Below are 15,917 nucleotides of genomic sequence, written 5' to 3' on the forward strand. Positions count from 1 at the left end.
AAATGAGGTAATCTCATAAAGGAAGCATAATAATGCATATACTAATTATTTACTTTCATCTTTAAATAAGATTCTACAAAATGCATTGAATCTTTAAAACGGTTATAACTAAAAACAACTTGATGCCATCCCCCACCCACAAACATTTGTAAGAAAATTGAGACTATAGTACACCTGCCACCGAAGGACGGCATCTAAACATAAAACAAGTAATTTGACAAAATCAAAGAATTACCAAATTGGCCCACAAAAACAGAAGCACCGCCAAATATCCCGCCAGACCTGGTTAATCCTTTGTAGAAGAGGACAGAAGCAGTAATTGGCTGAACTCAGATCTTCACCGGGACAAACATGTTGAGATGGCCATGCGCACCTCCAAGGCTACATACATGCACCCTGTGTATTCCATTCACAAACAATGACTGCTATCGGAGCACTGGTGAAACTAAGGTATACCTCTGTCCAGAGCATATCTTCAAAAGTGCCACATATATACAAGTACGAATAGCTCAACCAGCATTGTTAGCAACTTCTGCAGCTCTTTGTCTCATCATTTCCATTACAGCAGCTCTACGCCGTGAATCAGACTGTTGCTGCAACCTCCTTAAATGTTCTTTCAAATCTCTAATTTAACCCAAAAGAACAGAGTTAATTCAAACAAGATCTATAAAAAAGTTAACTAGAGAATAATGAAAATGCCTGATCCACAAACCTGCAACGTGGTACGTGGCATTCAGATTCTTTGCAAGCACGAGCATGAAGTTGAAGCAAATACCACATTTTCTTGCAAAGAACACAACCTCCAGAAGCCCTTGTTTTGCAGTGCATCCCATGGCGGAAAAGCCCCTTCACCTTGCGACAATTAGGATACTGACAATGTGCAGAACGACATTGGGATGCATGAACAAGGAGATCAAGCATTTTTCGTAGCTGTAATAAAGAATTCAGTTATATTAGAAATCCTATGTGTATGCAGAAAGTTTTAAAGTCCCCACCAAGCAAGGTAGTGCAAAAGAAAGTAATAGCCAACAAACGATTGGAGAAACAAGAGCGGTCCAAAATGCACGGAAAAAGGTAAAAGAACAAATCAATATCCATACTTCTACAAAATATTACACACAAGCAAAACATTACAAGGTAGGGGAACAAAAGCAGGAAAGGTTGAGCTGCAAGATTTATAGTAGTTATAAATTATAGATAATATGGACAGAAGCAAGCAATTGTTGATAAAAAAGATAAAATTATGGTATAATGAAAACAATATAATGACAAAGAACTTTTACAACGTATTTGAATAGCAAAGATGCCGATACATCTTCATGTTTTTTTTATAGACTATAAATAATTAAAAAATTAACTGTTATAGTAACTACACAATACTTAGCTACATAAAGGGAAGAAAACATGGGACTTGACTCTTTATAAAATGCGTGATATATTAGAATTAGCATACCATTTGAACCGTTTACAATATTTTTAAAAATCATCAAACATGAAACTCAACAAAAATCTGAGACAACCTCACTTGGTGGAGATAAGGCTTTTTTCGAATGCTTAAACTCAATTATAACTTGTTTAATTTTTACATGTCCCAGTAGTTAAAATCCTATCCATGCTCAAATTTCAATACCTGTAAATATAAATTTTATTTGGCATACAATATAAAACATCTGAAATATTAATAGCTTTGATGCTATGTAAACAAAGGAATGGATCCTCTCATACAAAGAAATATCATTGTCTATCTTTCAACTCAATTTAATGTGATATCAAGAAAGAGGTAGACATGGGATTTAAACATGACTGTCATCATACAGAAATTTGACATGAGAAGACCATTTTTCATAAGAAAGCCCAGAAGAGCTAAAGACAAAATTGTATACAACACCTGCGACACTCGGTGCTGCCTTGCTTCTTTATTCTGAGCATCACGATCCACCATGGATGGATGATTTGTCAACTTATGAGGATGATCAATACCTCCATCCTTTTGATAACAAGCATTGCATACATCATACTCAGGGCAAACTTCACAGCGCCATCCTTGACCAGTTTCAATGTCAAGATAACATATATTACAAGTTGTCACAAATGCTGGAGCTGTTGGATTGTGAAGATGATAGAGTACCATCATTGATGAATGTTTGGCCCGCCTTAGTGTATCATACTGGTAATGGTTTCCCTGGCAGAGACTCAGAAATGCCTGTCTAGTGTCAAAGAATTCGCTCTCAAGAATATCATCTTTGTCTTTTGTATCAGATGGAACATCAGTAATTTCAACCTGTATAATGATGCGAATATAAAAAACTTCAAAAATCACTTGTACTCTGACCTACTGCATGATTGTGTATTTGGATAGCTGATTTTGCTTTCAGAAAAGTAAAAAATAAAAATACTCGAGTGTTTTCACTGAAATGTCCTGTTTGAGAGTATCAAATAACTAAAACCAAACATTCAATATACCAGATTAAATTAGAACTTCATACTGTGTCTAACCACTTAGTTCCTCAAAGCACATTAAGATGATTAACATTCAGGTCCTAATAAAATCTCACAGCAGAGCAGAGATGTAGTGAACTAGCACAGAAGCACTCAAAATTACATGTTAAAATCAGAGTTACTTACTGGATAAAGAGTATGTTTCTCCCTCTGATTAATAGGATGTCTTTCTCTCTCTTCAAGCTTTTGTTCTACTTCATAACACCTAAGAACAGGCAAGACTGAATGTGTTACTAGAAAAATGATTGGAGCATTAGGAAATGGCTCAGCTAGCAAAAAGATTGAAAGGGAGAAGAGTCATAGAAAGGTATGTTAACAATAAATTTTAATAAGATCATAAGATATGATGTTAAGACGCTAAAAAGTATGGTATTAAGACAATATCCACAGCAGTCTGCTAGTCTTAATTATTTGTCCAACTCTGCAGTAAAACTTTTATAGTGCAAGTCTTATAAAGGATGATGGATGGTAGCAAAAACATCAACAGAGTCATTATGGAGGATAGTGTAGAACATATAGGGATGACAAAAAAATCAACGCCCGCGGATATCTGCGGATAAAATCTGTGACGGATAGTTGGTACCCGCGGATATTTACTATCCGCAAGTTGTAGGTAGCGGATTTTTTAATACCCGCTTATAAACGGGTCGGGTGCGGGTATTATACTATCCGTACCCACCGATATCCGCTACCTGCAAAAAATAAAAAAAAAATTTAATTTATATTTTATTAAGTTAAATTTAATTAAAATTAATATTAATTTATATTTTATAAGGTTAAATATAATTAAAATTAAATTTTAATTTATATTTAATTTAATATATATTATATTTTATATATTTTGTGCAATTTTATTTAAGTTTTATTATAATATTTTATAAAAATATATTTTTTTAAATATTTGCGGGTATCCGCAGGTATCCACGGATATCCGCGGGTTTTAAAATATCTGCAGGTATTTTTTAAGCGGATATCCACGCGGGTAACAGGTGGTTTTTTTTTGTCGGATCGGGTTGCGGATAGACACTATCCGTGCCCGACCTGACCCATTACCATCCCTAAGAACATAACAATAGGAGGTGCTATGATAATATATATATATATATATATATATATATATATATATATATATATATGTATATATAGACCTAAATGTTTACTTCGTCCCCATGTTTATGTTAAGAGGTGAATTTCTGTTTAGTACCCGATTTTAAAAATGAAGACATCGGTTCCTTATGTTATGAAAAGTATATGAATAAGATTCATAAAAAAAGAGCAAATTATCAAAGAAAAAGCTGAACAAGAGAGAGAAAAAGCTGAACAAGAGAGAAAAAAAACTGGACAGCAGAAGAGAGAAGAAAAAAAGTATAGCCACATCAACGTGGACTTAACGCCGTTGCTGTCAACTTAACGGACAGGACCTTATTCATACACTTTTCATAACATAGGGACTCAATGTCTTCATTTTTAAAACCGGATACTAAACAGAAATTTCCCTCTTAACATGAAGACGAAGTAAGCATTTAAACCTATATATATATATATATATATATATATATATATATATATATATTATAAGACCAACATAACATAAATAATAAAAGTCTAACAACTTCCACAATAAATAGGCATAATTTAAACATTTTTCTTCTAACAAACTTACTGAAAATATCATACAAAGTGTGGTAGAAAGATAGCAAAAACACAGACAAATGGAAAGCCATAATAAAAACTAGTGGAAACACATTTGTTCCTATGTATCAGCATTTTTATTACATTAAAACAATACAGTTTTAAGAAACTATATAATTTTAGAAGAATGATTTAAAGAAAAATGTATGTGATAACAATTTTTAAGTAGAGAAGTTATGTAGTTTACCATTGAGGCGAGAGGTTATGTAGTTGCATGTTTTATTAGATAAAAAACTTATTTTTACTTACTAAAGGATAAAATTGTCTAAATAAAAAATCACACCAATAGTTAGAAAAAAAATGTATCCCTTCATACAATGATATAGATAATTACATAGATAAATACAAGAAGTCAACTAGTATCAACTTTACTTCAGAAAGATTTTGTGCAGGAAAAAATTGAAAACAAAACCTAATCTTCCCTGTTTCTTGTACAAATCTTTGTAGGAAAGAAAGAGAGTAAAAACATCGAAAAATTTTGGTAATTATTTGTGAAAACTGAAAATGAAAATATAAAGCACTTTCTCAAACCAAACAGAACCTTAACTTTCTCCACACATCCACCTTTTTATGTCTCTCCATATAAAGAATATCAATTCACAAGTTGCGATGCTTCTTAGAAGGCCATACTGAACACTATAAAAAAAATTAAAAAAAAAAAAAAAAACTACTCAAAGAACACTCGGTTTACCAACAAAGTAGTCTAGCAAGCATGAATATGACATGGGCATGAATTCATGGTCATTTGGGGAACATGACAAATGTTTAGGACTACACTATTAGTTGAAGATCAGACAATTTTGACACAGCAATTGACACGTAACATGACAAAACCATGGAGATATGATTGAAGAATACTTACTTATCACAAATCTGATAATTCTTGCACTGGTTGCAGACCCAACGGTTACCAGAAACCATTAAAATACAACAGCTGATACAAGCATGCTGCAAATGAACCATAATGAAATCTTCCTTCATCGGGCAAATGGTTTCACCAAGCTGCAGAATGATTATGAATTTTATAAGAAATTAGCAAACATATGGAACCTAAATAAATATTGAAAGTAGTATGGAAACAATATTAAAGTTTGAAAATTAAGCTATATAATGTGACATATCTAATGACTTTAAAAAAAATGGAAGAGATCTTCTTTCCCGAGTGAAAAAAATAATTAGCATTATATATGTATAATAGTAAATTACTTTGTGCATGAGGAGCAGGTCCTTTGAAGCATTTCCTGAAAGATCTGACTGACCAGATGCTTTTAAAGCCCTTTTTGTTATAGTCTTTTTAGTTGTTCCCTTTTTATTTTGTTTTCTTCCATCTTCCTCTTGGCGAAGCTGATAAATTAAATCCTCTGCAGCCCCAGGCCAGTAGTCACCATCAAAATATGGGAGTCTTGCAGCAGTGACCTTGGCCCTACATTCACCAGCTGATACGAAGAAATGGTCGTATAAGTTGGTGAGATCAACCACAATATTCTCCTTCGAAGCTTTTCTTAACATCGATAGATACCTGAAGAAACATGCTTAGAAATGCCCAAGTTAGAGATGAACAGACCTAATCACATTGTACAAGGAAAATAAACAAATAACTTTTCCTCATTTTGCCTATGCGAAGCTATTGGGCTCACCATTCACGTAGCTTATCAGATTTTGGTGTTTTCTGAATTTCTGGATGGCAGTACAAAATATAATCTTCACCCTTCAATGGAGGACAAGCCCATATGTAGCAGCTTGTAAAACCACGTTTCTTGCAATATTCAAGGTATCCAATCTAAAATCAAATAATTTGTATCAAATATAATTTACAAGATAATTTACAGGGAAGGACTTCAAGCAACATTGTAGTGTTCAAATTTACCAGAATTTCATGGTAAACAAAAGTACGAAGAGCCTCTCCTGTCACTGCTTTAACCTCAGGCCTAAAATACTTCACAGAATCCAAATACGAAAGATACACTCGGCGCTGATTTGGAAATTGACATTCAGATCCAAATTCTTGAACGTACATGCCAAATAGGCAAACTTCCACACCTTCTATCTTCTGAAACAACAAAACTACCTGAAATAGAAAGCTAAGGCTATCAATATTCAACATTAGTGATTCAATTATAACCAGATTCATAAAATCAACTTTCTCATCACCTTTGATTTATATGGAAATTCTGTCGGGTAATTCTCTTCCTGAAAAATCTCCAGAAACCGTGGTTTCACTTCTAACTTCTTGTCGACAGATGACACAACTCTTATAACAAGAGCATCAGCTCCTGGAATCTGATAATGACCAAGTAGATAGAAATAAGTCACAGAAAATCAGCACATGCTAGAAAAGGGTGAAATCATTGATAACCACAAAAACATTAAAAAACAAAAAAATAAAACAAATCACAACCAAAACTTTCCACGTAAAAGTGGTGAGTCACATTGATCAATCAATAATGTTATATTATGAAAACAAGCCACAGACCTATAAATCCTTGTCAGTGGTTTTGCCGTTTTTTGTTTGGTCCCCCTTTACATCTAGCAATAGAGCTACCCCTCACCCAATTCTCAACTTAGTATGGCAAGATATTTTTTATCTAAGATGCTACCCCAACTTTCTTTATAATGCATCCAATCTTATCTATATCCACTCATCCCACTCAACATTCTCATCTCTGCTACATCTATCTGTTGTTGGGTTTCTTCTACCAAAACTCAGTTTTATCTAACTTCACAAGCATTATAGCCAAGGTAGTCAATACCAAGATCTTACATAGGATGGAAAGAATAAGGAAAACATGTAAATTGCATAATAGTAATATGGTTTACTAAATATGACAATAAAATTACATATAAATTCATATAAGATAAATAAGATATATAACTATCAAATTACTAATAATAGTTATGGTTGCATATTGTTAGTGTTGTATTAAGTTGGATATAGATTTTGTTACAGGTGTTTTCCTTTTATCAGCTGTTCTTTACACAGCCCTATTTCTCTTCATTCTCTATAAAAAGAGAATCCTTGTTTTCCTTGGTACGTTTTATCAATACTAAATTACCTATCAGTTTATCTTTTCCCTTTCTTCTCTCTCCCTCTCTCTCTTAACTCTAGTAGGTATCAAGAGCTTAGTGGTCCATGGATTTAGAAAATAATCCTCCTCCTCTACCTCCACCTGGCAGTGAATCAGTATGCACTGTTTCCTCAGCAATTTGTTCTTGATATCTTAAAGGAACTCTTTTACATGGTCTTTATCTTACTCCCATGACTTCTCCTCTCCTTTTCCCTTACAGGCTTTCTATGAAGCAGACTGTAATTCTTCTTGGGTCAAATTTCATTTCCTGGTGGTCTAAGAAACAAGCAGTTGTGGTTAGATCTAGTAAAGATGCAGAGTATTGTAGCCGCTAAAACAACTCCTGAAATTCTACGGGTTCAAACTCTTCTTAATGAACTAGGCATATCACATCGTCTACAATCTATTGTGATAATCAAAGTGTAATCACCTTAGCTCATAACCATGTTCTTCATGCTCAAACCAAGCACATGGATATTGATCTTTTCTTTGTTCCTTAAAAAGTTGTCCAAATGTTTTAACATGATCAACATATCTCTGCACAAGTACAGTGGATTGACTTTCATACCAAACCTCTCTCTCCATGTTTTGTGTTTATTAGGGACAAACTCGAAGTGGTTGCTCTTCCTGTTAATCATAACCCACCTTGAGTTTGTGGGGGTGGAGAGTGGCAGTGGTAGTGTTGTATTCAGTTCGATATAGTTTTTGTTATAGGTGTTTTCTTTTTTGTCAGCTGTTCTTTACAGCTCTGTTTTTTCATTCTCTATACAAAGAGAATCCTTGTTTTCCTTTGTACATTTTATCAATACAAAAGTTACCTTTTCAGATTCTATTTTATCTCTCTCTCTCTCTTAACTCTAATATGCATTAAATTTTTTACTTTAGCTTTTCACCATCAATAATACTCAGAGCAGAGCGCTCACCCAACTACCCAGTATTTTACAATTTACATCACCATCTATTTCTCCATCATTATAATTTATAATGGACCCAAGACATTTAAACCGAAGGTATGGATCCAAGACATTTAGAATGGTAGGATTGATACTTCTGCTAAACTTATATTCATATATTCTGTATTACTTCTACTGAAATGAAAGCCTTGTACTTCCGAGGCTTGTCTCCACATCCGAAGTTTCATTGATTGATTTCCTCTCTAAACTCTCCAGGTAGGACTATATAATTTGAATAGAGTATGTGTCTAGCAATGGCTAATGGATAGCACAACAAACAGATCCAAGGGTCAACCCATCAATTTATACTTCAGTATTAAAATAACAATGAAAGAGCTAAGATATACTAAATGTATTAAGTTATGAAATACAAAATTGAACAAAACATATCTCTGCCAACCACAATATGAATCACCTCATCATAACTTTTTCCTTGAAGCCTTGCCCTTTCTAGTCTTTCTTGCTTTAGCCGTCTAAATAATCGTTGTTCTATGTGATCACTAAGAATAGTTCTTGGTAAATCCTTGGCGCCAAGGACAGCACTTTGGGGTAAGGGCTTACGCTCTCCTCTTTCTACCTCCTGAATATAGCAGTTAGGGCAAGTATATTCAGCTTGTCCACCATCATTTCTTCTACCATTAAATAAGGCACAAATTTGATGTTGCCACGCTTCACATTTATCACATTGAACCCACTGCACACAAAGCACAGATGGTTAATTCGACAAAAAAAATGTTAACTGAACAACAAAATGACACAGGCAAACATAACACACCCATTCTTCAGTTTCCTCATCATTCTTCTTCTTTTCCAATCTTGACTTGGCAATGGGAGTCCCATCAACAATTATGTTCTCTGTACGAGCATCATTATAGCATGGAATACAAAAATAATGTCGTGTGTCACCAGTGCCTGTGGTGTAATACATATTATTTCGTTTGATGCGAACCCCACAAGTTGTGCAATAAATAGGTGGTGGTTCAAAGGTAAGCTTCTCTACAGCACACAATTGACACGAATTCTCACTCATTGAATGCTCCAGTGCTTGATTCTTCTCTGCTTTTGACTTGCTCTGTCACAAGAAAAAGATGTTATGTTAACATGTGGATACTAGAGGTAATAAGAGAACACTGTGAAACATAGCACATGAACAATCAAAAACTAGTAAATATTTATAAAAGGATAAAGAAAATAACAGAACCTAGGATGTTAAAAAGTGAGAACACAAATTCAATCTCATTTACCTCTAAATTCGCTCAAAAAAACAACAAAAAAAATTATCTTCAAATCCACTCAAATCCATTTCCTTAAATCCACTCAAGAGAACAAAGCCTAAGTCAGCAATCACAAATGACCATATATTTGGACTAACGACTTCAGCCAAATTAGATAAGAAAAATATAATGGTTAAACTAGTCTTTATGGTTTATTGTTCACACAATATTAAGAAAATAGCATTTTATGAAGTTAAATAGATAGTATAAATCAAGATTATGGACCACTTGAATTGTAAGAAATCAGATTTCCACAAAAATGACCAGATAAGATGGATAAAAGATTCAAGTAATGGAACAAATGATAGGCATCTCATACACATCAAAAGATTCAATTAATGGAATATATGATAGATGTCTCATGCACAAAAATCAGTAGACCAGAAAAAGGACTATTTATCAGACAGACGGAACTAAGTATGCAAAATAGGTTAATAAGGAATCTAAGTTCTCGCTTAAGCATAGTTCAAATTATGTCCAGCTGACATTTGGTTTGGAATCCACCGATGCAGCCCATGGTAATGCCATAGTGGGCATCCCTTCAATTATTGCTTATATGGTAGTTCCATATCGCTGCCATTTAACAACATTACTAAATCACAAGGCTTGGGTCAGATAAAATAGGACATATTGTTGGATAAATATGCTTCCTACATTGATTTTGGTAGCACCCGCCTTTGTATATAATTTTATCAGTCACTTCATGTTTCAGTACATGCCTCCTTTCAAGGAATCCCATTGGAAGTTGACAAGAAAAGGAATTCTAACTATACCGTTTTCTGTACTCATTCTAATAAGTTTTCCATGTATAATTCTTAAAATAAGAAAGTTCTGGTGTTGTAATGCCAAAAATAGATTATCGTTGTCTCATTTGATTTTAGAGTGTTTACATGGCAACTAAAGTTTCTTTAAACTAGTGAGCTCCGCAGTTATTTCTGCTTTTTAAGTAAACAACTCAATTAAACCTGAAGTCAATGAAGAATTACATGTCTGTTAAAATACTTACATGAAGTCCAGATCATATTTCAACCAACAAATAGGAAGTCAGTGACAGAAACAATAGATAGGAAAACCATTATCACCAAGAAACATATTAAATAGGTTTAAAGTAAATGGGAACAGGTTTCCAGTACACTAGTACAGATAAAGTAATATTATTTAAATAATGAATTAAATTGCCCATGCCACAAGAATACAAAGACTTACCTGACCAACCCATTGCCTTAAGCCAGTGATATGCTCCCTCACTTGCTCCGGAGTAAATAACTCAGTTAATGAGACTCCCTTTATTTTTGGCTTACCAGACTTGGTTCCAGTTGGAATTTCAGATGTCTGGACAACATTTTCTTGCAGGTCTTGTCCAGTTTCTTTCTCAGTTTTTATATTTTCAGGGCTAGCTAAATTAGCAGGTTCTTCATATTTGACAAGTTCAGCACTAGGCGTTTTATCATCAGCATTATTGTTATCCATTTGCATCTCACTAAGCTTTTCATGTATCACATTTGCAGGAGCTTCAGCCTTAACTTCTGGAAACTCAGGTTTAATTGAGATAGACTTCTCAGCATTTGGATAGGGCAGCGGTTGAGACAGAGCATCCCTAGAAACAAGAGATTCACAATTTCCAATAAAAGATGAAGCAGAATGGTCATTTTCAGGATAAATGGCCTGGGTGCAATGCTCAATCTTTATACGTTTTATAGATGGATGGAGGTCCTCAGAAGTTTCAACAACTAATAGAGGCTTTGAGATCAATCTTGGTGATGTGCCTGCAATACTGTAAGGCCTACAGGATCCATTCACTGCAGTTGGCAAGCTTGATTCAGGTTCTGGCCGAATCTGAGGCTTCAATTGAAAAGCACGTCGACACTTTCTCACAAAAACACAAACAGGACAACCTGGATCCTTGCAGTTTACAAAATGATTAAGTAACTCCTTTGTATGATGGCAACGAGGATATGGACAATGGCGCAGCTTGCATCCATCCATGTGCTTGCATAGCATCTGTGCAGCAGAACAAAACTTCTCTTTACATCGTCCTTCAGGGGCAGAACATCGCTTAGCATGAAGTAGAAATAAAAGCCACCTCTGTTGATTCCTGTGCGCCTTATTTGTAGCAATTCCAGATTCCAGCTGCTCAGCCAAGCCTCTAGAAAGAACATTTCTAACTATAATAGATCCATCTGATGATAAACTATTGCATTGAGCTTCATCTTGTCCAGATATTCTTTGATGAAAATCCACGTGGAGATGTTGATCATGTGAAATACTGTCAGGATCTTGTGACTGAGGCCAATGGTTTAGAATCACAGATTTGGATTGCACCCCGACGCTAAAGTTATTTTGAGACTCTGCAGCCAATTGATGTTGGTGCAACATTTGTTGTGAATTTTGAGGTGTTGATGATGATAAATCATGGTGACCAGATGGAAATGGAAGATGCTGAGCAACCCTAGAGCAATCTTCAGATGAGTTCTGCTGGAACGGACTCTGCATCTCAGATATATGAAACGGTTCAGAGACACGAGAGTTGAGCACTTCTTTGCGGTGTTCAATTCCAGGCTCAGGTTTCACTCGATTACCTAGATTGGGAGAAAGCTGAGACTGACTGAAAGTGTCACTGTTGACCACATTCTGATTTTGCATAGATTGAAATTGCTGCTGCGCATACTGATCTGGCTGTTGCAATTGTTGAAACCTTTGCTGATATTGCTGTTGAGAATGCAGAAAGCCATCTCTTGAAGTCAATGAAGACTGAAAATTCAACTTTTCTAACTGGTTAACTTGTTGAGACTTTATATGAGCAGCCTGCTGCATACCATGCAAGCTCGAGTGACCACTTAACAATGTGCTAGTTTTAGGCATAGATGGTATTTTAACAGAACTAGTGTTCTGATTGTTCATCATGGGCCCAGAGGATGTCGCAGATGTATAACAGTTTCCAGAAGGAAAACTGTCAACATTGTTTAATCCATATCCATCACCTGATAATAGTATCGTTATTCTTTCTGAAACATGTCAATTTTGAAATAAAAAATACAGAACATGCAATATGTATACAGACACATGGATGTGTTTACTCAAAAAAAGCAACACAGTCCTAAAACATTATGAAGCTTATTACAGGTTCTGGGTTGAAGGTTAAGGTCCTAGGGTCATTCCATGATAAAAGAAAATCAAAAGGAGTGAGAAAAATATTACCTTGCACAACCGGTTTCTGACTTTGATCAAAGTGCTGGTGCAAGTGTTTAGGGGAATTGGCATAAGTGGAGGGATAACTGTCAGAAGAAGTGCCAGGTTCGTTTGCAACCTGTATATTGTTTCCAATCAAGCCTGATCCACTATTTATAGCACCATTTGAGTTTGTAAATGGCTTCTGTAATAAACCAGATCTCATTCCAATACCCATTTGACTGTTGAGATTCTGCAATGCATGACTATTTTGGCCACCAACAATCTGCTTCTGCTGCTGAAGTTGTGACAATGGTACCATGGTAGAATCTACACTGGAAAATGCACCTCCATTAGTATTAGAATCTATGTTCATGTGTGAGTGACTGCTGCTGACTGAGAATCCAGGAGTGGGAATCATCTGGCTAGCCATTCTCTGCACCCCCATTGATGAAATGTTCGACCCTGAGGCAACAGAAAAGCTGGTAGAAGACTGCTGATAACCATTAGACAAACCTGCAATACATAGACTCTACAATGAAGGACAAGAAAATAAAAGTGTAAGGATTGGTGAAGAATGACAATACCCAATATTACCATCAAATCTATTTAAGGTACTGCCAAGCATGCCACCAGCTGGTAACATGTTTACACTATTGAAAGATGTTGATGCTATGCTATTACACCCGCTGGCATAAATCATCGAGGCATCCACAGAAGATGCAACCATCATGCTTGAATTTGGAGCATGTGACATACCAGGGGTTGGTATCATTGTACTGATTGGAGAAGAGTTAACAAGTTGCGGATAGTGTTGGTTTTTATTATTCATAGATGCTCGTAGGAGGAAATTTGATAATCGACTCTCCAAAGTATCCAAGTTCATGTAATCCTCCTAAAAGATATGTCCAAACCGTTGTCAACACAAATAATATTCAAATTAAGGAAAAAGTTTAAAGGCTCCCTGTTATTTCCAGAATCAGAAATCTCTAGTGTTTACAATTAAGATCCTTCCAAATATTGGGAACTGAAAAAGAAAAATAACTAGAAGACCAGAAGTAACCTTAGATCGAGCAGCTTTTAACATGCCCTCCTCCAAGCGCTTTGCAAGATCCTTAAGCTTCTTTCTCTGTACATCTGTAACTGGCTGCTGTTGTTTTCGCAACAACGTACCAAATCTGGAAGGTAAAAACAAAAAATATCTACTGATGAGAATGAATAAAAAAGTATAGTAGTTTATCTTTTTGCATACATGATTATTATTATTATTATTATTATTAATTAAGTCAAAACATCAAAGGAGGGGAAATTGGAACATAATAGAGACAGCAAGGCCGTAATCTAATTAACTTAATGGCATATGCACTGCAGGGATCCCACAGCAACTACTTTTTAGAATAATCTAGCCATTAAACCATAAATTATGAAGAAGCATCAGACAGTGTGACTCAATGTTGTCAGGCAAGTTGAAAATGCTGTTTCACACACTGCAGACGCTTAAATTCTCAATAAAATTATGAAAATGTTAAATTAAATTATTTTAGTTAAGCTTAAATATTCAACTAGACAATACAACAGAGCCACAAAGCATTTCCGGCACATAAAAGAAAATCAATCATAATGATCGAGAATCAAATATATTAGTTTCCTTTCACTTCTGTTTTCAGAAAATTGCAACTATCAATTTTCTTTATGAACCTATCAATAAATTGGCTTGTTCTGTGGAGTTTATGCTATCATCTTGGTAGTCAATCTTACAAAAAATTCATCTGTACCTCGTATATATAGACAAAATTCCCAAGAAGAATCAACGAAGTCAGGTTACCCACTAAAAGTGTTCAATTGAACAGATGAAAAAAAAATACTTACATCTCCTCTTGAATAATAGTGCGAGCTCTAGGAAATTCAGAATCCATATTAATTGTTGACCGAGGAACACCCCCTAAAGGTGGCATCTGATGAGCGAGTGCATTCCCATTCAGCTGGGTCAGTCCAGACAACTGAGACCCTGGTTGATTAGGTACCTGTCCTGACATCTCCCCCGGAATATGTGCTTGCAGTTTCATCTTTAGTTTTCACATATCTTAAATATCTTACAGGACTCCTCCATCAGCTAGCTCGTCATCCCAAACAGAACCCTGTAATCAGGGTACAAACCAAACACGTTGATGATTTTAACAAAAGTAACAACCACTTCAATGTAAATTAACGGATAAAAACTTCATTAGTGGCATGACGAAAATGAAATATGAAGATGCCTATATTATAAAGAGCAGGAAAAAGAAATAGATGTTCAATGCAAGCAACCTTTATTAATTTTCCTAAATTCTATCAACCAATAAAAGGGGTTTACAAAATCACGATACATGGATTCCCTTGTGCTTGAAATTGATAACTGGAATATTAAATTTAAATTATACAAATTCAATCAAACATTACTACTGCAAGAAACCCTAAGTACCGATTGGAATCAATAAATATATGTTAAGGAACACGGAAACCCTAATAGATTGATGGGTTATGCAACGCACTTAAAACGGTGAACCATCGAGTACATACCAAGCACGAATTCGGTCTCGCAATATGGAATTGGAAAGGAACCCCAAATTATCTACGACCACGCCAACGGCGATTCACGATGATTTTGCCGTAGAGAAAGAGAAAGGTCGGTGACACCCTCTCCAATCAAAGGCACGTGCGGAATTTGCCACGAATGAACTATAATAACAGAAACGAGAAGAATCGATAAATAAATAAATAAATCATAATTCATAGAGATAAATAGAAGAAACTATACGAGCCGGAATGGACAAATATATTGGTTTACCATAACTAAAATGAGTTTTGTGAGTGATATTACTCTGACGGTCTATAACCATGATACTACATGCTTATGATTACTTTACAATAATATTATTTTAAAATTTAAAAATAATATTCTATTTGATAAAATAATCTATAAAAATATATTTATCTATTTATTTTTATTTCCAATTTTATCCTATGGTTACTGTTTTAGTTTTATTTTTATATTAAATTTTTAAAATATCTAAATATCATATTGTAAAACAAATTTGTTTGAATTATTCTTTTAAAATAAAATGATTTTTTAAAACTAAATTCTTTTATTCATTTAAATATATGGTCAAAACTTAGATATAATATATAATTGTGTGTGATATAATTAAATCATTATTTTGTTAAGATATAAAATTATCATGTCATAAAATAAAAAGTTTAGTTTCATAAAAAATATCCTTTTATGA

The 15,917-nt window shown here is 34.6% G+C and overlaps 1 protein-coding gene across 5 annotated transcripts; it reads right to left on the reverse strand.

Annotated features, from left to right (window-relative positions):
- Window positions 1-30: 30 nt before the first annotated feature.
- On the reverse strand, window positions 31-15,399 carry LOC108320590 (histone acetyltransferase HAC1). 5 transcript variants are annotated; one of them, XM_052868041.1, is made up of 17 exons: window positions 15,211-15,392; window positions 14,521-14,789; window positions 13,715-13,829; window positions 13,411-13,546; window positions 12,682-13,167; window positions 10,690-12,464; window positions 8,985-9,281; window positions 8,625-8,903; window positions 6,343-6,471; window positions 6,059-6,259; window positions 5,829-5,971; window positions 5,398-5,710; window positions 5,054-5,193; window positions 2,626-2,704; window positions 1,889-2,281; window positions 713-930; window positions 31-624 (listed from the first exon to the last, which is right to left on the reverse strand). In XM_052868041.1, the coding sequence occupies exons 2-17, from the start codon at window positions 14,715-14,717 to the stop codon at window positions 510-512; spliced, it is 5,016 nt and encodes a 1,671-aa protein (XP_052724001.1). In that variant the 5' UTR covers window positions 14,718-14,789; window positions 15,211-15,392; the 3' UTR covers window positions 31-509. The 5 variants fall into 5 exon arrangements, with proteins under 5 accessions (XP_052724001.1, XP_017407532.1, XP_052724002.1 ...); XM_017552043.2 differs by having other exon boundaries at window positions 13,249-13,546; XM_052868042.1 differs by lacking the exon at window positions 13,411-13,546 and having other exon boundaries at window positions 12,682-13,183.
- Window positions 15,400-15,917: the final 518 nt, after the last annotated feature.

This window comes from Vigna angularis, chromosome 9 (assembly GCF_016808095.1).
Source record: "Vigna angularis cultivar LongXiaoDou No.4 chromosome 9, ASM1680809v1, whole genome shotgun sequence".
Lineage (NCBI taxonomy): Eukaryota > Viridiplantae > Streptophyta > Magnoliopsida > Fabales > Fabaceae > Vigna > Vigna angularis.